Genomic DNA, 21,046 nt, shown 5'->3' on the forward strand with positions numbered 1-21,046 from the left:
AATATTCATATCTCTTTCACATCCTTCAATTGTAGTGAATTTCATTCCGCTTAACCTACTATTGACACTGCTGCTAATACTACTGCGAGTGTTATTTCTTGAATTTTTCATTTATTTCACTGGATAAAAACCACAATGTCTACTGATCTCGGTGCTAGTTTTAATGAACAATATATGAACATAAACACGAAACTGAAAAAGTAAGTTGATATGTAAATATTCATCCGAGAAGTTTAGCCTTTATTCTACCTATGTTACGCTCTATTTAGATTTATTTTGCTATTATATCTTTATCATAACAGCATAATAAATGGCTTTTAATTGTATTCTAGGCGTTTTATGCGGAAACCGAATATATCTGAGGCGACAAATGAGTTTATAGCACTGGCGATACAGTGTGAACATTCTGAGCAACCAGCGTTTGCGGGACACGCATATGTGGGGGCTGCGAAATGCGAGGCGAGCGCGGGAAACTTCCTCGGTGAGGCGGAGCACTACCTCTCTGCGGCCAGACAGTTCATGAAGGCGGAAAAGAAGCTGAAAGTCCTGAAGTTTCACAGTCCTGACAGGGAGAATCTTGAGGTACACATTTGTTTTTTTAATTCAGTATTCAACAGGATGGCACATGCTGTTGGTCCTGGCTACTATTTACTAAAGTAGATATATAATATTTTGTCATATGAGCCTACCAGGGTTAATAAGGTTGGCAATTGACTTCACAAGTCACAACCCACAATATGATCTATTTGATAAGTTTGTATGTAGGAAACTTAGCTTTTATAGGTTTTAAATTACTTTGATATGAATACAGTTCTATCACTTTTAAATACCACAAAATTGGAGTTGATGTGCAACATCATCAGGAGTACCAACATTTTCATCCCTAAACTAAAACTATACTATAGGGAAGGGCATAGAGGTAACAATAGATCTTACAGGTTGCAGTGGTACAGTACATGAAATAAGGCCTGCATAGAACCCAGCTTCAAAAAATCACCATTTTATTTTTTTTAAGTGGTAGGGTTGGAAGAGGAAGGTCTAGGCATACATACTGCAATCTGATTTACGATGTTTTAAAGAACGGTCAGGTCAAAAGTATTCTAAACTGGCGAGCATGCATGGAGTCTTTGATGAGAGTGGAAGAAGCAAAGGTGGTGTGTAGTAAGTGGAATTCTGTGGTCTCTGCTTACCCTAACGGGAAATAGGCGTGTTTTTATTTATATATTTTAAAATTTTCAGGCAGCCATAGGTTGCTTCATGCAAGCTTTGAGCAAGTATCCAGAAAGGTCTCCAATCCGCACATCAATACTGATGGAGCTAGCTGATGGCTTAGTGTCCCTGAACCACAAGTTGGAGGCCGTATCATACTACGAACAGGCCTTGGAGTTGGTTGAGGATAAGACCAGGAAGCTCATGTTCTTGAGGAATCTGTTAAACTTGCAGATGGACTGTGGTGAGTCGAGTATAGTCAGAAAGAACTAACCTTATAAGTAAGAAAGTGGTCAAAGTGTGGAATAGATAGATTACTACAAATTTGGCTCCAGATGATATACCATCTCGTTGTGTACATGTAAGGTGAACGCGCGCCTAGACGCGCCACAGGAGCCGCACGCGCCTGAGTCGACTTTACGGCGAAATGCGGGTCGTGCATTTATAAAATGCGAAGACTTCGGCGCGTGCGCCACCTGTGACGCGTCTATGTGCGCGTTCACCTAAATAGCATTATTCAGTTGAAATATTATCTTTAAATCTAGTCTATTTGATCCCGCTGCTGATCATGATAAAAAAAATATTTGAGACTACTTAATTTTTGATTTTGACTTTTTAATATAACAGTTTATTGTACATAGAATATGACATATAGACAATTCGACTAATATGAGACAGACACACATTTCTTAGTAATTTTTATTTGTTTTTACAGACTAAAATCAAAATAATTATGCACTTTTATTATGTTTCAGGCAAGTTTGATATAGCCCTGGAGACAGCAAACACAATGTGTGATTTACATCCGAATATACCAGAGGACATTCTCTCAGAGTAAGTCATTATATTACTTCAATCAGGAACTTTCCAGGCTATGTTCCCCAAAATTAATATAGATGGCGCTGTCTACTTGTCGAAATACAAAAACGCAATGTAATGGCAGTAGCATATATAAAAATATTTATTGCTTGATATTTGGATCACATTATGTGTAGAATTATGTTGCTACCTATATTGCTTCTCTATATTTTGATCAGAATAATAATGGGGGAAGATGCTTCATTTCCCCGGCTATACAGGTTGTGAGAAGCTGCAGTAGTTTTAGGCGGATGAGACGTTCGTTATGTAAAAATTGACGATTCAGAGTGTAACTATGTTACCTACTGAATAAAGATATTTTTGAATTTGAATTTGTAATTGAGCTTGTGTGTATAAAAAGGGTAAATGATGACCCTTTTTATACACATCCAAAAACAAAGCTAAAAGATGCATGTCTGTTATCCCTGAAATTAAAATGTTAAATGAAGGAAAACCCAATAAACAAATAAATAAAATTGTTGCAGTGCCATCTATATTGTTTTTGAAGAATGTAGCCTGGAAAGTCCTCATTTGCAATCGTCAATTCAACTTGGATGTGCTGATGCCAAAGTATATTCAAAATATCTTCTTTCCATTTAAAAGTGGGAAACTTTTATTACCACCACAATCTAATAATAGAGCAAAGCGTTATATTTTCAAAACTCCCTTATCATTGATTAACTATCATTAATACCATAATTCATACCATAAACAACCAGGTCACCTTATCCTTCCATAGCATATTATCTCTTACTTTCTACTCTCCTACAATAATAAAAAAACGTGTTTCAGAGTACAAATAAACAGAGTGCTACTGACCCTAGTGGTGGAGCCAGCGGAAGAAGACAGGCCAGTTTCCCTAATGCAGTTGTTCACCAATTTACTAAGTGACAATGAAAGTGATGGTGAGTTATTCTTAGGGTTAAACAACATAATGTCCACGCCGCATCGCACTTTCCTATGCTTATATCTTTTTCTGTCACTCAGAACTGCCATTTGCCAGAGCTTCTTCTATCGTGTGGGTTGTGAGGTGGATTACCAACCCCATCAACCCTGGTGTCAGGGTTACTATTAAGCCGCCAAAGACCCCTGACATGGCTCATGTAACGACTACTTACTTACATCTGTAACTGGGACCAACAGCTTAACGTATATCAAACAACTCTTATTTCCAGCAATACCGTTCAATACGGACGTGCAACTGAAACTCCAGTCCATCGTGCTGTCGTGTGCGACTGGCGACGTGTCTTCACTCATCAGCGTGGCTGCCGACACCAGGCAGTACCTCACCACGCAGCAGAATGATCTCCTTGATGCTCTACTTAAAGAGAAGAGAGACCAACATTTGTCCTTAGTTTAGATTTAGACTTGACTGAGATATGATTTTTGGTTTGGATTTTTTTGTGAGACTGTCCTTCGTTTGGTAAGGACATTACAGGCTTGAATCACCTGATTGTCTGAAAAAGTAAGATTCCGTGCTTCGGAAGGTAGCTAAGCCGTTGGTCCCGGGCTACTAGCGCAAACACCTCCACCGACCCGCAGTGGAGTAGCGTGGTGATATGTTCCATAGCCCTTACGGTTGATTTAGGGGAAGCCTGTGCCCAGCAGTGGGACGTGTATAGGCTGTTTGTGTGCTGTTATTATTTTCGGGGCGTATTTTTGCAAATCTGGCTACCCTCATAGACGATTTGATTCAGGCGAAAAGATGATCCTAATAAAAGACGACCGATAGGGTCAAACTACATTTGCTAGCACGTTATTACACTTTACAAAACTTCTATCAGCAATAGCATGCGTGCTTACTCGCGCTATGTAGTGCTGGCAGATATGGTTCGACCCTAATGCGCAATTACGCTCTCTGAAATGATGTATAAATTATGTGCGAATTCAATATAAATCGTGAAGGTGTTGCATAGAGACTAGTACAAGGTTGTTTAATTAACGAAATATTTTACAAGACACTCATAGAAAATATGTTCTTTTTTTCTAAATTTTTGTCAAGATCTAGATAAATGATCTGATGGTAGATCACGGAATAGAAGAGGTTGAAAGGGCCAAGAGAGCGCGCCATGTGTCCCATACAAGAATGAGCAAATATTTCATAGTTCAACTTTGCATTTCACTCGTCCGCAAATTTCACGACACACGGAGCTCTTATGTAATACAACATTCAGTAAACGCATTAATGTCACAGTATTCTTGTTAAGTAATTTATTTATTTTCGAATGAAATGATTCTAAAACGTTGGTTGTTCGATGGCGCTCACCGAAAACGCTAAATACTACAGGGGAATGTATTTTCAACCAAAACGTTTCGATGTAGTTTATAAACTTTTCCATTCGTTTCAAACTGTGACATTCTGATTTTATATAATGAAATCCTGGTAACACCTCATCAAGAGGTAGTAGTGGTAAGGCGGCAGTGAGAGCTACTATTCTCCTTTCAGGTTTATTTTGCGTATTCTTCAGGGATTTCGCCTTTTTCCAAATATTGCGCACCCAATGATAATAACAACCTTTTAAAGTAACGTTAGGGAATACTTTTAAAATTGCGTTCATTGCCGCTATTTCATAATCACTGTGAACTTTATAATCATAGATAAATAACCATACGAGTACTTTGTCACATCATTATGGTGGTATGGTTTGGGACCCACCCTACCACCAGGGGTAGGGCTAGTGGTATGGTGGGTCCGCAATGCACGAAAATAATATTAAAAATGTCGTCTTATGCATTGTAACCTTCAGGACAAGGCTATCAATCACAGGAAAGCTGAAAACCTTCTCGAAAAAATACTTTTTTTTTGTATGAAAAGAAATGTTTAAAATTGCAGCCTATCACATAAAATATACATTGCCGGTAAAGTTGCTGTGGAATTTGAGAAGCAGTAGAGCTATCGTAGTTATCCGTTTGCAGTAGTAGTACAAGAGAGTGGAGTTGAACCGGCGACAATAGTTCTCAATAGCACACATTAGGGCATTTCCAATCTTTCTCTTTTTCCATGAGGTGGATAATAAAAAGAACTGCTTATCATTCCGTTACATAATTTAAAGAGACTTCCTTTTCAAAGGTCTAGTCAACACTTTGTCTTACAAAGTTATTAATTTAAGTTTTTAATATTATGGTTCTTATAAAAATACAAAGAAATAAAATAATCAAAGTACATATGCCACTTTTATTTCATGAACAGATAAACATTTGATACCAAGTATATTTTTTTTTTGTATTTTCTATGAACAACACATATAGCACTAGTATTTTGTTTTACTGATTACCATTATTGCATTATAAAACATCATAAATATAGTCAAAAATATGTATGTTGATACCTTAAGACTTTTTATCAATGCCCCTTTTATGTATATCTTGTTGTGGCTTTGGTATAGTAACATTTAATTCGTTACCAAAATTGACATTATTGTCAACGATGTTTGCAGTTTCTTTTGACCCCGTAGCAATAGGAACTACATTGCCAAAATCTGCTGCAGTGTCAACTTTGTTTTTGATGGAGTGTGTCCACATTTCTTCAAACTCATCATCGTCATCTTCAGACTCTTCATTTCCACTCTTATCACTCTTCTTTGCTTCATTACTCTTCACCCAGCAGTACTCAAATGGGTAGCTTGTGTTCCTGTTATCATCCAAAGAGATCTCAAAGCGGCAAGACAGTGAGTTGAATGTTGTGTGGACGCCTTCAAGCAGGTTGACATCAACTTCTTCAAAACCTGTTATTGATTTGAACAGTTCGTCAGCTGACTTCATGTCTTGTACTCCTTTCTTGTCAAAGAACTGAAACAAAGAAATAAAATATTAGTCTCTCTTGTTGGTTCATTTTGTGCATGGCATGACAACCACATCAAACAATTTACAAGTGTCCTTACATTGCAAATGTTACGGCAATCTCTCAGCAAGAACTCCAGTCCACTGGGATGATCAGGTTGCACAGATTGTGATACGTCAATGAACCAGCATTTGTTCTCCCACCACAAGATATTATACTCTGATAGATCAGCATGTATTATATGCCCTACATTGTACATCTTATGCATGTTCTCCACAACTTCATTATATACGCTCTGCCATTTCTCAGGCTTCAGGATAACATCCCTGAGTTTTGGTGCAGGCTTGTTGTCTCTCCCAATGAAGGACATCACCAGAATATGCTTCTTCAAGCACACCATCTCAGGACAGTTCACCCCAATTTTCTGCAACCTCATCATATTGTGCATCTCCTTCTCAGCCCACATGTGCACAATCTTACGTGGGTTCTGTTTAGAGAAACGGTCTTTGAACCTATAATCCGCTTCAATATACTTATCGCGTGTTTTGAACTCATTCAGGGTAGTTTTAAAAACTTTGATTGCACATTCTTTTGGTACAGTAAGATCTTCATATGAAGTATCACCATGAGCATGCAAAACTACAGATTCCTTCCCTGTAGATATTATACCATTAATATTTTCCAACATTCCATTGTTAATCAGTTTGAACAAAATAAGTCTGGTTGGTTCATCCAGACCCATCTCAGCAGTGGCCTGCATCTCTTTACGATCCAACATTTTATGTTTACGGGACTGATGGTGTCTAGTTTGCTCTTTTAAATGATTGAACACAGAGTTTGGCAGTTTCATGTCGAATCCCGCGCCGTCGCCAGTACACACCTCGGGGGGGAATGCCATAACTCTGCAGGCATTCCTCCTACCAGAAATTACACTGTCATGTTTAGTGACCATCTCTCCATCTCTCATAGCATATCCTCGTTTAGGAAGACTCGCGAACTCTTTCTCATTGGTCTCAAAGCGGTCCCAATCTTTATTCTCAGCCACTTCAACATCTTCATCTTCAGAATCTGTATCATAGATCAGATTTTCTGGTACAGTGCGGTAATTATCATAAGATACGGATACCTTCGCGTCCCCATTGCGTTTCTTCTCCACTCTTTTGATTTCTTCGTCGTATTCCTTATCGAATTGACATTGCAACACTTTTGCAATAATTGCGTCTGAGTCACAGAATTCTTTTAAGTTGGCCTCTTCGATCTGCTTCAGCAGTTCTGGATCAATATCATCAGACGTGCTTACATGTTGGTCGGATATATGCTCAGCAAACTTCAATTCTTCTTTCACCTGAAGACCCCTTGCATACTGCTCTGACATAATATCAGAAAGGTTTTGCGACTGTAGAGTCGGCTCAGTAACTTTTTTCCACGGATTCGACATTTTCAATAATTTATAACTATATCACAGAAGTTTCACTAATAATTAGATAATTAAGCGTAGTTTTAATAAAATTATTATTTCACAATAAATTCGCTCACACACACACGATTGAGATTTTCTTTTCAATTGTCAAATGTTTTTTTTCTTTACCGGCTCTGGCCAAATAACTTTTTAAGCCTTGAATTATTTATTTTTTTTGGAAAGGGTTTAACGGCTCTGGCCTAGTAGCGTTATGAACAACAGTGTTACCAGGGGGTGTAAGCTATTTCTTGGCTATTTCGGCCGGATGCCGGCACTGCCGGTCAGTGGCATGGCAGCATCAACGCGCAACGGTAAAATTAATTTCTCCAACTCTCCATACATGGAAACGAAACATATTTCAGTTGTGATGAAACAACAAAACGACTTTCAGTTTTTTTTCCTTTACTTCCTTTTTGCCAAATTTTGATGTTGAGGTCTATGGAAAATTCAGTCCCCTACGAAATATATGAAAATAATGCTAAAAATAGCTGTACTTTGGACTACATTGATTTAGAAGCTTTTTTTAAACAGCTTCAAGAGAGACACATAAATAGTAAATGTTAATTTCAACCTCATACCTCCACGCGTTCCCGTAAAACAGGTCCTGACAGACGGACGGACAACAAAGTGATCTTATAAGTGTTCCATTTTCCTTTTGATTTAGATTCGGAACCTTCAAAATTCGGATTCTTATCCGATCCTCATTCATAATTAATTCTTGATTCGGTCCCAGAATGACGGAGAGTAGATAATTAGTATGAAATATCGGATGGATGTAGTAGTGCGCAAACTACCATACAAATAGTACTATCCGCTACTTGACGGATTCGGATTGGAGTAGAAAACGTCGTGGGAACCGAAGTGGTCGGTGGTAGGAACTATTTGTATCACGTCAGGTGGGTATCTCACGCACTCCATCCGAATTTAAATCTTTATGTAAATAATTTTCTACTACCCGTCATTCTCGGACTTGGATCGGTTGTAGTGTGAAGACGCCAGTTTCATATAAAAAAGGAGCAAAAATCGTCGGGTTTCCAATAATCTGGTAACACTGACCAGTTTAAAAAAAAAGATGATTTAGCCTGGGATATAAGGTTTTTGAGTCACTTCATAGTTTTTAGAACATTTCTGTAGTTTAAAAAACTTTTTATCTAGTACTGCCTGCCAACAAATCCATTGATAATCTAAACTAGGTACCTACCATAGCATAGGTTTCGTATAAGGTTTTGTCAACTTAGAGTATAAATAAAACAAAATGTGATTTTTTCACTTTTTATTTATACCTAACAAGTCCTTCATTTCGTGGGCTTCTTGCCGCTGCCGCCGCCGCTCTTGGCGGTCGCCTGCTGGGCCTTGAGGACCTTGACGATCTTCTGTTCCTCAATCAGGAAGGCTCTGACAATGCGCTGCTTGACGCACTTGTGGCAAAGGACTCCTCCATAGACGCGCTTGACGGTCTTCTTGCGGTAGCAGAGGCGAGACCTCTCAGCGGGCCTGGCCGGCTGGATACCGCGCAGTTTGCTCTTGCACTGGCCACATCTCGGGATCTTCTTGGGCTTCTTAACGTACTGGTACACTAGACGGCCACCAGGGGTCCTTACTCTGCAATTGATATAAATATTGGGTAAATATTATATGTAAATGTGTGGAAACATTACTTATTATGAATCCTTACTGTTTTACTACATCATGTCTATTTCCTATTTAATAATACAGCAAAACTAGTTTTTCCAATAAGAGCAAGGACATTTTGCACTGCATCTTATCCGTAAATGACAGAAAACGAAAATTACTTAAGAGATATTGAATGTAGTGTGAAAGCTACTATACAAATAACTCTACCGATTTTTGCAATTAACATTTGTCAGTTTTGGGATAATCTAATCTGGCTAACTAGGGGTAAAAAGTGATCACTTCTTATCTAAATGTAAAACTATGTGAGTAACAATAACTATGGTTAAAAACACTACTGATTATAACAATTTTGTAATACCAAAATAGTTGTAGAGACCAAATAAGTATAAATAAGTATAAATAACTTTTCCATATTGAAATGTGGCAGACAATGTGCTTAGACAGACATACAGTTTCAAAACTTTTCACCATGAGTTCTAGGTCAATAATACACTATGTGGGTAATATTCTACATCCATAAACACTTGAAAAACAGCCACATTTCTTTCAATCAATTTGTTAGCGAGAAATGAGAGTGAGAGTGTCTTTGAATAAGAGACCTGGTGGCTATAATATACACAAATAAGTAAATAGGTACCTATAATACTTTCAACAGTATGGTGCTTAAATATTTATCAATACTGAAGGAACAATGTGTCTACTGAATCTGTTCGAAAGATTATTGCATGGCACTTAAGTATCCTGCCACTATTTGAAGTATTTTGTTCTGCTACAACTAATTCATAGCGAATGAAAATATAGTAAATATCATTCCTCCGAGGCCCAAAACTAACTAGTTTCCCAGAGCAGGTTATATGACAATAGAGGGTTATACGAGTAGTCAACATTCTTCAGGACCTGGACTAATACTGATGTTTGAGGTTATGTTTGAAATATCATAAAGATGAGAATTTTACAAAAAAATTAAGATATTATGCTTGAATTTTAATAGCCCCAGTTATAAAGCACGTGTTAGTCATAAATAATATAATTTATACTTACATTCTCCTCTGGTTTGACTTTGTATTGTACGACAAACGTCGTCGGAACGTAAGCCGCTGTACCATTTTGAAGCTGAAATATAAGATAAATTATAACTATCAGACACTAAACACTTAATATCACCATGAATTACACAAAAAATATATGAATTTGGGTGAGATTATAATAGATTTCATTTATTTTCATAAAACACACAAAATCCCAACCTTTTTGACAGCTCTTGACAAGGAAAGAAAAACAAATCTTATTTTGGCAACACTGAAAGATAGCGTGTTTTCATTGCACCTCATTCAAAAATATTAAAGCAATTTTTTGAGTTCGTGGGTCGTCTAATTTTGTGTAGAGTGTAATGTAAAGTGAGAATACGTTTCAATTTTACAAAATCGTCTCTTAATCATAATCTCATTTTGTGAGGCAGTTTCTATTTTTGCTAAAACATGGTAGATTAATTTGATTGTACAACCAAAAATGAGTCTATGTTACTAAGACACGTTAAATTGCTGGCCAGAACTACAAAACTTAACTATGTATGACCTAACTTGCAAGAGAAAAGGATGCAATTATTGCTTTGCTTGGTTTTTGATTTGTTATACAACAATTTACTTTGGGAGCGTTGGTCGTGATTCTACAGACTTCAATATAAAATATCCCATGATGATGATAAGTCAGGGGCCTTAGGTGGCTCAATAATAACATTGACATCAGGGTTAATGAGGTAGGTCATTCGCCTCACAAGCCACACGATAGAAGAATGTAAAATATACATATTTTTCTACGTATATTTATGATAGGTACCTAAACACAGTGCTAATGCCAGCCAGTGCATATGTTCTGATCAAAGACCTTGTATAGAATAGACGGAGCATATTTAAGACGAAAGAAAAACATAGGTTTTGTCTTTCGCACTCATGTGAGCCGTCATAAGTTAAAAAGAGATAAATATACTATCGTCGTAACGTCTTTTGTACTCGTGTAGCGGGTTTGTTATAGAAACGTACCTATAGTATATGTTTTTGTATCAGAACCACTAGTGCCGTTCCATGTCTTTATCGACATTATTATTGGCTAAATATTTCATGTTAGTCCAAGATCTAAAAAATATACATTAAAAATTGAATGATTAATTAAATACAGAAATAACGACCTAGTATCCATACCTGGGTGGGTAGAACCACAAGTAAATTAGTTAAAACGATACCTATTTGTACCCTGATAGAAATATACCTAAGAAGAACCGTACGTTGCGGTGACAGATTCAGAACCACTTATTCAACGTAATTATCATGGTCAAACTTGTTAAAGGTCAATTTATCATTTTTGAATCTATGTCATTTCGCAAGGTGTTATGGCCGAGGAGGTCGAGGACGGTCCATCTAGTCCACATATACTATAGTATCATTTTAATACGACATTGCGGCCACCCTTTGGTTGCTATAAATCACATACCTACCCTTTTATAAAAATTAAATACTTACACGTTTTTCATTGACTTGACCGGAAATCGAATCGGCTCTCGATACAAGAAGTAGACGACCTTCTAGTATATTTCGGGGATTATCTCAATGCGATTAAAGAATAAAAGCAAATACTTCTTTATAAGATTTTTATTCAATATAGTTAGAATACAATGACTACGAAGCACTGAACAATTCCGACTTTTGGTGATAAAAAAAAAATATTTCCTCTTGTTCACTTTCTTTAGAAGTGTATAGTGTCGGCTCTGGTCGTTATAACTTTACCTGCAAGAATGGCACATATTAACGTGGAGCACACAAATACACAAGCATTGCATGTTTACACATTGCACATAGAAGGAATAATCACAGGTAATTACAAAAATAGTTATTCATACTAATTATTTATAGAAGGAATAATCACAGGTAATTACCAAAATAGTTATTCATACTAATTATTTTGTGCAATAGAGAATATTTGTATTGTATTGAAATATTTTTTCCATGCTAATGTAGAATACAAAAACGAAATAGCTGCAAATTTATCTATAAACTTATAACTAAACTTAAACTCACCTTATGTGAGATATGTGAGTGAATATTGTTGGTACTGCATCTCTATGTAATATTTTTGTTTGGTATCCTGCTCGATAGAAAGCAAGATACATCGAAATGTAATTAGCACAGACTTAAATAAGGAGAAGGCGTCCTTCAGAAGAGAGAATTATCTCGTTTCATGGTCTGAATCTAATTGTTTCTTAATTTCTTGTTTCGTAAATTAGGATATTTAGGAAATCTGGAAAATACAATATCTTTATGTAATCTTCATCCAAATCGGAAACAGGTCGAAAAATAAATTAAACGTGAATAGAATAACGCAACATGTAGATGTTACATTCAAACATAATATTATGTTATCGATATCAAAGGACAACACTACTTATAATACTTTGGGTACATGATCTGTCAAAGCTGATTAACGTAAAATGTGAAATCAATTATTTGTACAAATGTGACGGCTTTGCTGAAAATATGCGTCTGCATCGTGTTTAGGGCTCAATAAACTTTACAAAAACCAGACCAGGTAATGTATTTCTTGCACACAAACATGTATTATGTGGTCGATAACTTACCCATGGTGAGACATTGTTTGATCGTTCTCCATTATAACACCCATTCTACTCTCACAACCAATAGCTACGCAAGCCATGGTTCATAATGAATAACTATTTCACAGATTGTTTATATAAAAAGTTAAAATAATGTCCCAAAACACCAAAAAACTAACGGCAGGTTTGGTATCCAGCTGACTACCACAACATCTCAAAACGGTAAACACTGACGTTCTAGACAGCGGTGTTTGTCTATGTTTGTTTCTTTTTTCCACAGAGATTGTTGCCATAGGGAAGAAAGAGAGCTGTGATAGTTTGATCGTCACTCTAAAATATTATCCGTCTATTCTATACAAGGTCTTTGGTTCTGATTGATCGTTTGATGAACTGTACAGGGTTTTTTCGTTTACAGATTGATACTTTTAACTTTACCTTATTTTGTACTCTTATCTTCTTAGTTAAGTACCTGTTATTTTTATATAACTTCCCTGATATACTCCTACAAAGAAAAAATATGGAAGTAGTAATGGCCTGTATGGAAGTAGTATGATGTTTTATTTCCTTTTGTGAATCCTCCCACTGAGAAGCACAAACTCCCTCAATGAACTGGAGGGGACATAGAGCTTACTCCTGTCAACGTACTGTTTCAGTGCTGGTTGGTTGGGCTGGTAGCTTGGGGTTAATGGCGTAACATGTCTTCTGAATCTGAAGCAAGGTATCATTTTAGTTTTTCATACCATCAGGTGGTTTCTTAGTAATAAACAAAAATTACTGAGAACGCGAGTTGCGAGCGATATGCGGACAGCATGTTACGGAGACCAGTGTAGGATTACCCTGTAGATATGTAAATGAAATAATAATATTTCAAAAATATGAAATGTTCCAATTGCCTCTTTTCATAACCTGTAAACACGACTTATGTGTAATATAAAACAGACCTCTTGTGTCAATGTATTTTTTTAAGCTAGCAATATTAAAGTAAGATGGCTGCTGCTGTGTGATGTTTGTGGTGATGTTATTCTGTTTATAATATCGAATTGTTGTGGTTTTTCTAGTGAATTTCAACAACAATGGGTAAGTCTTCTTTTCATTACACTTCTACCTTTCTTATTATGTATAAAAAATTGTAGGAAGCTGTTGTTTACTTATTGTTTTTCGGTGGGAGACATCAGATGTTGAGCTGGTTGAGAATCTTGACTATTTTTCGTGTTACGTTTTCTCGTTAATTTTCTTTAATTTGTTGAAGTATTCGCTTTTATTTACTATTATGAATCTTAAGTTTGATTGAGAAATTCGATTACTTCATAAACTTCTCACTGACTGTAGGGCTAGGTACTTATTTTTTTTTGTTTTATCTAACAGTCTTGGGGCTTTAGGAATGCAACGTTTATCAGGGAACGATTCCGGATAAATATTGTATTGTTAAATTGTTCCAAATTTCAAATAAATGGCTAAAAGGCGTAATTTTATGCACATATATAACCAGTAAATTGTCGTTTTCTCTTATCTAGAACTTTTTATATCAGTTTTTGTCATGTTGGGTACCTATTAGTTATAGAAATCTTACTCTCTTATTTAATGTTTCCTGGTAAGTGTTACAGCTGCTAAATAGAGCATTTCAGTATTGGGAGAATTATGTTTCATATTGTATAATAAATAACATTAATAATACCTAAATATATTTTTATGATATTTGTAATATAATGTTGCTATCAAAAGTGAAATAGGTATACCTATTAGTACTTTATCACATAATAATATTAATAAAAGGGGATTCCCTATAATTATTAATATGATTATGTATTGAAGTCTATTATGTTTACATTGTATTAAATAATGTAATATTATAAAAATAAGAGATAACAAAAACACCCCTCATTCTTGCACTTGAGTTGATATGATATACACATGAAGCCGACTTTCCAGTGAGAGTTGGTAGACAAAATATTCTACTAATATAATCAATATCATTTCTGCAAAAGGACTTAAAACACTATCCAGTCAAGTAAAAAAACCATGGAATTAATTTATCTGCTTAAAATTCCAGTTGTGTTGAAGGAGTAAAAAACCTAAATTTTGAAATGAAGGTGCATAAAGTTTCCCTCAGCAAATTTCTTCCTGATTACACTTAGGGTAGTAATAATAAACTAACCTCAGCTGAGACTGCCCTCAAGACTGCTCAAGTCTCTGTTTTTACATAAGAATGTCACAATGACATGATCTTGAGGGCAGTCTCAAAACTGAGATTAGTTTATTATTACCGCCCTTAGTTCCAAGCCTTATCTCTAGATGGCAGTTGTAGCAATGTTTTATGATTAGATTTATTACTTACTTAGAAGGTAAATATGTTGTAGGTATTTTAGATTACAAACAAGAGGGCCATGGGTATTTCATACTCTATATTATAGAGAAAACAGAGTAATATAGAGTCTATATTATGTAAATAATAAAGGTACCTAGTAGTTTATAAATATTAACTCCTATATGCCTATCAGGAGGGTAGTAAAGCATCTAGGGCTTGGCACTGCTATTTTACTAGACTATTACAAGAGTGCAAAGACTTAAGTTTTTACAGCAAACCATAATATAACAGATAACAGGCTCCATGGTACAGTGGTTGAGTTTTTTGCTCACGATCCGGAGGTCCCGGGTTCGAATCCCGGTGGGGACAAATCACAAAAATCATTTTGTTCCTAGTTTGGTTAGGACATTACAGGTTAATCACCTGATTGTCCAAAAGTAAGATGATCCTTGCTTCGGAAGGCACGTTAAGCCGTTGGTCCTGGTTACTACTTACTGATGTATTGTATGTAGTGTCAGGGACCTCAATAATAACCCTGACACCAGGGTTGATGGGGTTGGTAGTCCACCTCACAACCCACACGATAGATAAAGAAGAATATAACAGATTATATGACATGTCAGCTATGTCCTAGGTACCTACCATGTATGCCTTTCCGCCATTTATTACCTACAATTTTTTTTAGGTATGTTAATGAGTTTATATTTAGGTTATTATACAAATAACAACAATTTTTAAGTTTTTCAAACCAAAATATAAAAATCCACGCAACAATACAATCCTAATATCCAACCTCACATAAACTCATCTTAATATCCTCATTTGAAATAAATCTTCGAATCCAATTTGGACTCCCATTTTGTGGGTGCCTTGCGCGCGCGCATTCGTTATACGCCATGTTTCATTTGAGGTGTCAAAAATAAGCTCTTATAACTGGTTAAAGGCGCTTACAGTACGAGTTGAGCGCCTGATTCCGAGAACTGATCGACATTGAGATGGGTCATTCTGTAATAACAATAGCGGGTGGGTTAGGGTTGAAACTACGGAACTTAGTCTTAAGTGTTTTTTTCTCGTTCTGAGTTTTATAGACCGTATGAGACAAGAATTTATTATTTATTAAAGCGTTTCCCGTGCTTCGGAAGGCATGTTAAGCCGTTGGTCCCGGTTACTACTTACTGATGTAGGCAAGTAGTCGTTACATGAGCCTTGTCAGGGGCCTTTGGCGGCTCAATAATAACCCTGACACCAGGGTTGATGAGATTGGTAATTCACCTCACAACCCACACGGTGGCGCAGCGGTTAATGCGCTCGGTCTGCGATTGTTGAAGTAAAGCAACTTTCGCAAAGGCCGGTCAAAGGATGGGTGACCACAAAAAAAAAAGTTTTCATCTCGAGCTCCTCCGTGCTTCGGAAGGTACGTTAATCCGTTGGTCCCGGCTGCATTAGCAGTCGTTAATAACCATCAATCGCACTGGGCCCGCGTGATGGTTTAAGGCCCGATCTCCCTATCCATCCATAGGGAAGGCCCGTGCCCCAGCAGTGGGGACGTTAATTGGCTGGTGATGATGATCTGGGTACAGTTTTTTCCTCATCCGTTACTACAGTCCAGCCTACTTTGGTAATGAATGGTAGGAAACGACACGCATGCGTCATAAGTTGCTAATTATAATGCGTACACGCGAAAACGTCACGTCACATGACTCCTTCACAGTTTTATGAATGAATAATTACATTTGTTTGTTTTCCTTTCTGAGCACTAACTGACCTAATAACAATAATCTATTGTAGGATTTCGCGGAACGGATTTTGAACTCTATGCTGTGAAACAATAAATATATAATCATCATCACCAGCCCATTAACGTCCCCACTGCTCGGGCACGGGCCTTCCCTATGGACGGAAAATATAAATAAATATATATCACCTAAATATATAATACCTCCTTGTCGTATCCGACAACGGCGAACTCACTCTCTTCTCTCGTGCAAACGAATGTGAAGGACTGGCAAAGCCAAACTTTATTTTGAACACCCGGTCACATTGAAGGCAGAATAGCTGTCCATCCGAGTTGAAAGTGAAGCTATAGAAGGGTGGAAACAATTATACTATTTAAGAAACTATTTATTAGAAGAATGCATTACACAAGTTATTTTTCTGACGTTGCACGTGGGAAGCCATTTTAAGAGGGTCGTGAGGGGTCTGCACGGCAAACTCGCCACCAATACACACAGCGATTGCGATCTACTGTAGATAAACGTCGTACGGCCATTGGTCGAAGCCCTCAATTTAATTTGCGCGACGCGCGCTGCGTTTCCGTGCCGCGAGGGCTGGTAGTATTGTACTTGGGGGTTTGTATTTTTAGCTGCTGCCTTTCCTCTGTCTATTCACTCTAGGAAAGTACCTTTACTAGAAGACGCTCAATGCTATTTAGTAGGTAGATGAACGTAAGTCTGACTATACGTACCTCTGATGGCCCAGATCCGAGAACGTGTGGCTTGCATCGTCATAATGTCACTCCATACTAGTGTATCCCTGCTCGGGCTGTAACCACTGAATTCATGAGTTTGGATCATAGATAATATTGATGTCACATGCTTCCACGATTTGTGCTCGGTTAATAGCAATAAGCTCGCCCTCTATAACATGGGACTTAAATATAACGAGTGCCCCAGTACAGGCGTTAGGTACAAGATGTTATGTTGTTTTTGTTATGTGTAGATGAACGTAGTCAACCTTAGTTTGAATCGTCACATTTAATCACGTGACATTTCAATCAAACTTAAGCCAATTTTCATAATTAATAATTTCCAATATTGGACAGCCCTACGCTTCTTTTACTTTTTCTCCGGCGCAGCCGACACCTCGCGACAATGGTCGTGCCCTTCGAACGCTGAAACCATGTCGAATCTAACTTTCTTGCTTACAGACTACGACTTTTGAGCCTTTCATGGTTCATAGACTTATTTTTATTTGTCGTTGGTCTGTGTAATATTTCATCTCATTGTAAGTGACAATGTGGCCTAAGATAGTAACATTCAAGTATAACTCACTTTAGCTTTAAATAGAATAGGCAGGGAGAAAGCATTGGAGCTTACAAAATAATTAGCGCTGATTTTTTTTATAAAATTTATAAAAACCCCTTTTTTCTTAACCCCTTGCACCCTTGACCACTATGGCAAAACTATGCCAAATATATCAACATCATCTTCTTGATTTTCACCACTTGAAGTGTTAAGTAATTATAACATAATGACGCTGTATTCTGTATTTCATAATGACATATCACTTTCTAAATGTATTGTTATTTGAATACCATTCTTATATAATTTTTCCGTCCTTGGTCCTACGACAATGCCATCCGCCTCCGCGTCACAATGCTTGATGCTTCCATTGTTGCATTCAGAACGTACCTCCCGCACCAATGACGACTATGAATTTTATTCAGGTATTCGAACGCCCCTAACGCTTATAAACGCGTGTTCCAAAAAAGTAATTCATGTAGAACGTTCAATTTAAATTTCGTATTAAAAATAAGTATTAACATAATTTTGAAGAAGCTAATTTCTATTGAATGGTACAATATAATATCAGGATGGATAGGGCATTTAATGCCCAGAGAATCAACTTTATATATGGAATGTTGGAAATAAACCGTGGATAAATTTTGATAACCTCGAGTTGTAATGCCGGCTATCATTCATCCCTAATGTCCTGCCTTCCATGACGAATCGAAAACTCGCTGTAATGCGCTCACGTATGAAACCACTTCCCAATCATTATGTTACTTTTATTTCTGTATTTTTACACCGAGGTCGATTTAATCACAATGCTCATCAACGTCAAACCACTCTGATGGATTCATTGATTTCAGATCATATCGATTTCGTATCGATCTTTTGTTGCCGCTAAAAGCCCACAAAACGATGATCTGTTGCCGTATCTATATTCGGCTGATGCGTCTAATAACCAGACGTTTCAAAATAGATTTTATCGATAAAATATTTTGAATTTCATTCGAATGACAATGCAGAGAAAGTTGAATCTTATCCAAATTTTTGAGACGTTAGTATACGCTCTATAATAATTACATCAGGAATTCTTACGAGTATTTTCAGTTGGAACTACGAGCCGCGTTTGTTTACAAGTCGACGACCCGAGCAGAAAATACTAAGGCGTATTGTTATAAGTACAACAGTTTACAATCTAGGGCATTACCCGTCTAAATTGAGGTATTTGTTTAACAACATCGCTTTGTTTAGCTTTAACAATGTATCGCATTCCGATGGATTTCCTTACTGCAGACTCGGTCAACACTTGGCTTGGTAAATATTAAATGTTGGCTGTACAGCGGCTGCTTAGTGAATCAGTTGCGTCAGTCGCCGTTTTCTTTCTCCCTTTTCGCTCAATCTTACAAACTAGACCTCAGCGCTCCCCATTTGTCCGGCCAAGTAGTTAAATAGTTGCGGCAAATCTAGAATAAGTCACGTCAAAACAAAACTTAATAATAAATCTATCACACTAGATAGAGCACGTGATCCCGTAGTCGACTTGCCCGGAATAATAGGTACCCAACTACCGTGAAGCAATCATAGCCTTTTCCTTTTAATTCCGTGATTAAATTAGAACGAAACGCATTAAACTTCACACTGTAATTTAGTTAGAAAAGCCCTTTAGATCTAGCTTTAGATTTACGTTAGTTCGTACAAATTACGCCTACTGATTCTGGCGGCCGATGTTGTTCTTAACTGTGAAGGCCATCGATTTGAATTTTAATGTGGTCTATGCAGGACTCAAGTAGGCGGGTACAAGGTGCAGACACTTGCCACAGATCCTGTGATATTTGTGGACCTACATTCGCACAATACCCCTTTTTCAACAAACATGCTAGGTAAAAGTTCCTTTCGTTAAATGATTCTTACTCAAAAATTTTCCTTTTGCAGGACTTTGACTTTTATTTCTTTTTTTTTTATTTTTATAACACCACCATTTTGTACAAACACATGGTCGCAATAAAACATTTCTATTCCTAGATTTTTGTGCCTTACTAAATAGCATCTAAAATCTCCGCGAATATGAGATATAATAAAAAAAAGGAAGTCTGTGCTGTGTATGTTCGCCACTGAATGGATTTATATCAAATTTTTACGCTAATGATCTGCATTTCTCTGAGAATAAGAACTGAGTTGAGTCGTTAGTGTAGTTATGTCTCCTTACGACCCGGATTTCCAGACACAATTTACAAAAAAAAACGTTAATTTTTTTAAATGACTTTGGGCTTTAAGATCACATAGAATGTTCCAATTCCAGTAGAGCTGATAAAGTCCAGAGCCCCGAAGGTAATTGTACTTGATAATCAGGGTGGTATTAAATATCCTGTGCGTGGGATGTGTGAACGCATAGCGCACGTTGACGCTATTAGATTTGACTTGATGATTACATTATGGAGCTGGTTTTCATATCTGATGCGGTTAGGGTTACCATGGGACTTATTATGGTTTTAACAGGCGTGAAAAGGTTTCTGTTTTTATTTAAATGTTAATGGATTTTTGCTTAGTAGCATTCTTTAGGTGCATTCTATTGGTGGTGTGGTTCAGTGTAGCAGTGAGGGAAGATTACGAACAGCATCACGCTTGTATCCCCGAAGGGGATGGCAGAGGTGTATTCTAGTATATACACCCACTCTTCGCCAGCTATGCTTACGAGCGAGCCTATTTACCAAATATTCTAGAAACCACGTGATATCAATTATCTATGAGCCACTGACATAACAATGTTTTCTGTACTACTTAAAGCACGGAACCTGTCTTGAGACTGAGAAGATTATAATCTCCAGTGCACATAATATAAAGATAGGATCTCACACAAAAATACGTGGATTCGACCTCGTTAACCTTCCAAACATCTGTTGAAGCCAAGAAGGATGCAAGCATGTGCGATGGTAAGATAATCCAGTTATTTATTCACCGTACCCCTAATTAAACGAGGACTAAGCTCTAATGCCCACGGATTTGGTGGAATTTGGGGCTGCATTGAACTCGTTAAGCTCTTAACGATCTTTTTCCGTTTTGGTATTACTGGGTATAACTTACATGTTTTTATAGGGACCGATTTGTATTGCTTTCTGTTGGGATGATATTGCTTATTGCAATGGAAATCCTGCATGTTTTTCTTACTTGTTGCGCTCTTAAGCTGCGT

General features: G+C 37.1%; 4 protein-coding genes and 1 long non-coding RNA gene across 5 annotated transcripts in view; 2 read left to right on the forward strand and 3 right to left on the reverse strand.

The window, feature by feature from the left end:
- The first annotated feature begins 54 nt into the window (after positions 1-54).
- Positions 55-5,232, forward strand: LOC126373865 (40-kDa huntingtin-associated protein). Its single transcript, XM_050020215.1, has 6 exons — positions 55-200; positions 333-582; positions 1,240-1,453; positions 1,965-2,043; positions 2,860-2,972; positions 3,243-5,232. The coding sequence occupies exons 1-6, from the start codon at positions 136-138 to the stop codon at positions 3,425-3,427; spliced, it is 906 nt and encodes a 301-aa protein (XP_049876172.1). The 5' UTR covers positions 55-135; the 3' UTR covers positions 3,428-5,232.
- On the reverse strand, positions 5,229-7,423 carry LOC126373796 (serine/threonine-protein kinase RIO3). The gene is made up of 2 exons (XM_050020098.1): positions 5,949-7,423; positions 5,229-5,856 (listed from the first exon to the last, which is right to left on the reverse strand). Exons 1-2 carry the CDS (start codon positions 7,284-7,286, stop codon positions 5,398-5,400), a joined length of 1,797 nt encoding a protein of 598 aa, XP_049876055.1. The 5' UTR covers positions 7,287-7,423; the 3' UTR covers positions 5,229-5,397.
- Positions 7,424-8,565: 1,142 nt separating this feature from the next.
- LOC126373898 (60S ribosomal protein L34-like) lies at positions 8,566-10,250 on the reverse strand. Its single transcript, XM_050020255.1, has 3 exons — positions 10,190-10,250; positions 9,984-10,055; positions 8,566-8,909 (listed from the first exon to the last, which is right to left on the reverse strand). Exons 2-3 carry the CDS (start codon positions 10,046-10,048, stop codon positions 8,603-8,605), a joined length of 372 nt encoding a protein of 123 aa, XP_049876212.1. The 5' UTR covers positions 10,049-10,055; positions 10,190-10,250; the 3' UTR covers positions 8,566-8,602.
- Positions 10,251-11,572: 1,322 nt separating this feature from the next.
- Positions 11,573-12,909, reverse strand: LOC126373917 (uncharacterized). Its single transcript, XR_007567371.1, has 2 exons — positions 12,014-12,909; positions 11,573-11,722 (listed from the first exon to the last, which is right to left on the reverse strand). It is a non-coding gene; the product is annotated as an uncharacterized LOC126373917 (long non-coding RNA).
- Positions 12,910-13,527: 618 nt separating this feature from the next.
- LOC126373803 (bone morphogenetic protein receptor type-1B) overlaps positions 13,528-21,046 on the forward strand; it is a 79,006-nt gene continuing 71,487 nt past the window's right edge. The window contains exon 1 of the mRNA XM_050020108.1: positions 13,528-13,623. Within this exon, the coding sequence (XP_049876065.1) occupies positions 13,620-13,623 (4 nt within the window). The 5' untranslated portion in view covers positions 13,528-13,619. The remainder of the gene's footprint in view (positions 13,624-21,046) is intronic.

The sequence above is a fragment of the Pectinophora gossypiella genome, chromosome 16 (assembly GCF_024362695.1).
Source record: "Pectinophora gossypiella chromosome 16, ilPecGoss1.1, whole genome shotgun sequence".
Classification (NCBI taxonomy): domain Eukaryota; kingdom Metazoa; phylum Arthropoda; class Insecta; order Lepidoptera; family Gelechiidae; genus Pectinophora; species Pectinophora gossypiella.

Coding starts and splice junctions, on each gene's coding strand:
- LOC126373865 (XM_050020215.1), top strand. CDS start 136: ATGTCTACTGATCTCGGTGCTAGTTTTAATGAACAATATATGAACATA. Junction 583..1,239: donor CTGACAGGGAGAATCTTGAG/GTACACATTTGT, acceptor TAAAATTTTCAG/GCAGCCATAGGTTGCTTCAT. Junction 2,044..2,859: donor CCAGAGGACATTCTCTCAGA/GTAAGTCATTAT, acceptor AACGTGTTTCAG/AGTACAAATAAACAGAGTGC.
- LOC126373796 (XM_050020098.1), bottom strand. CDS start 7,286: ATGTCGAATCCGTGGAAAAAAGTTACTGAGCCGACTCTACAGTCGCAA. Junction 5,857..5,948: donor ATTGCCGTAACATTTGCAAT/GTAAGGACACTT, acceptor TCTTTGTTTCAG/TTCTTTGACAAGAAAGGAGT.
- LOC126373898 (XM_050020255.1), bottom strand. CDS start 10,048: ATGGTACAGCGGCTTACGTTCCGACGACGTTTGTCGTACAATACAAAG. Junction 8,910..9,983: donor AAGTCAAACCAGAGGAGAAT/GTAAGTATAAAT, acceptor TATCAATTGCAG/AGTAAGGACCCCTGGTGGCC.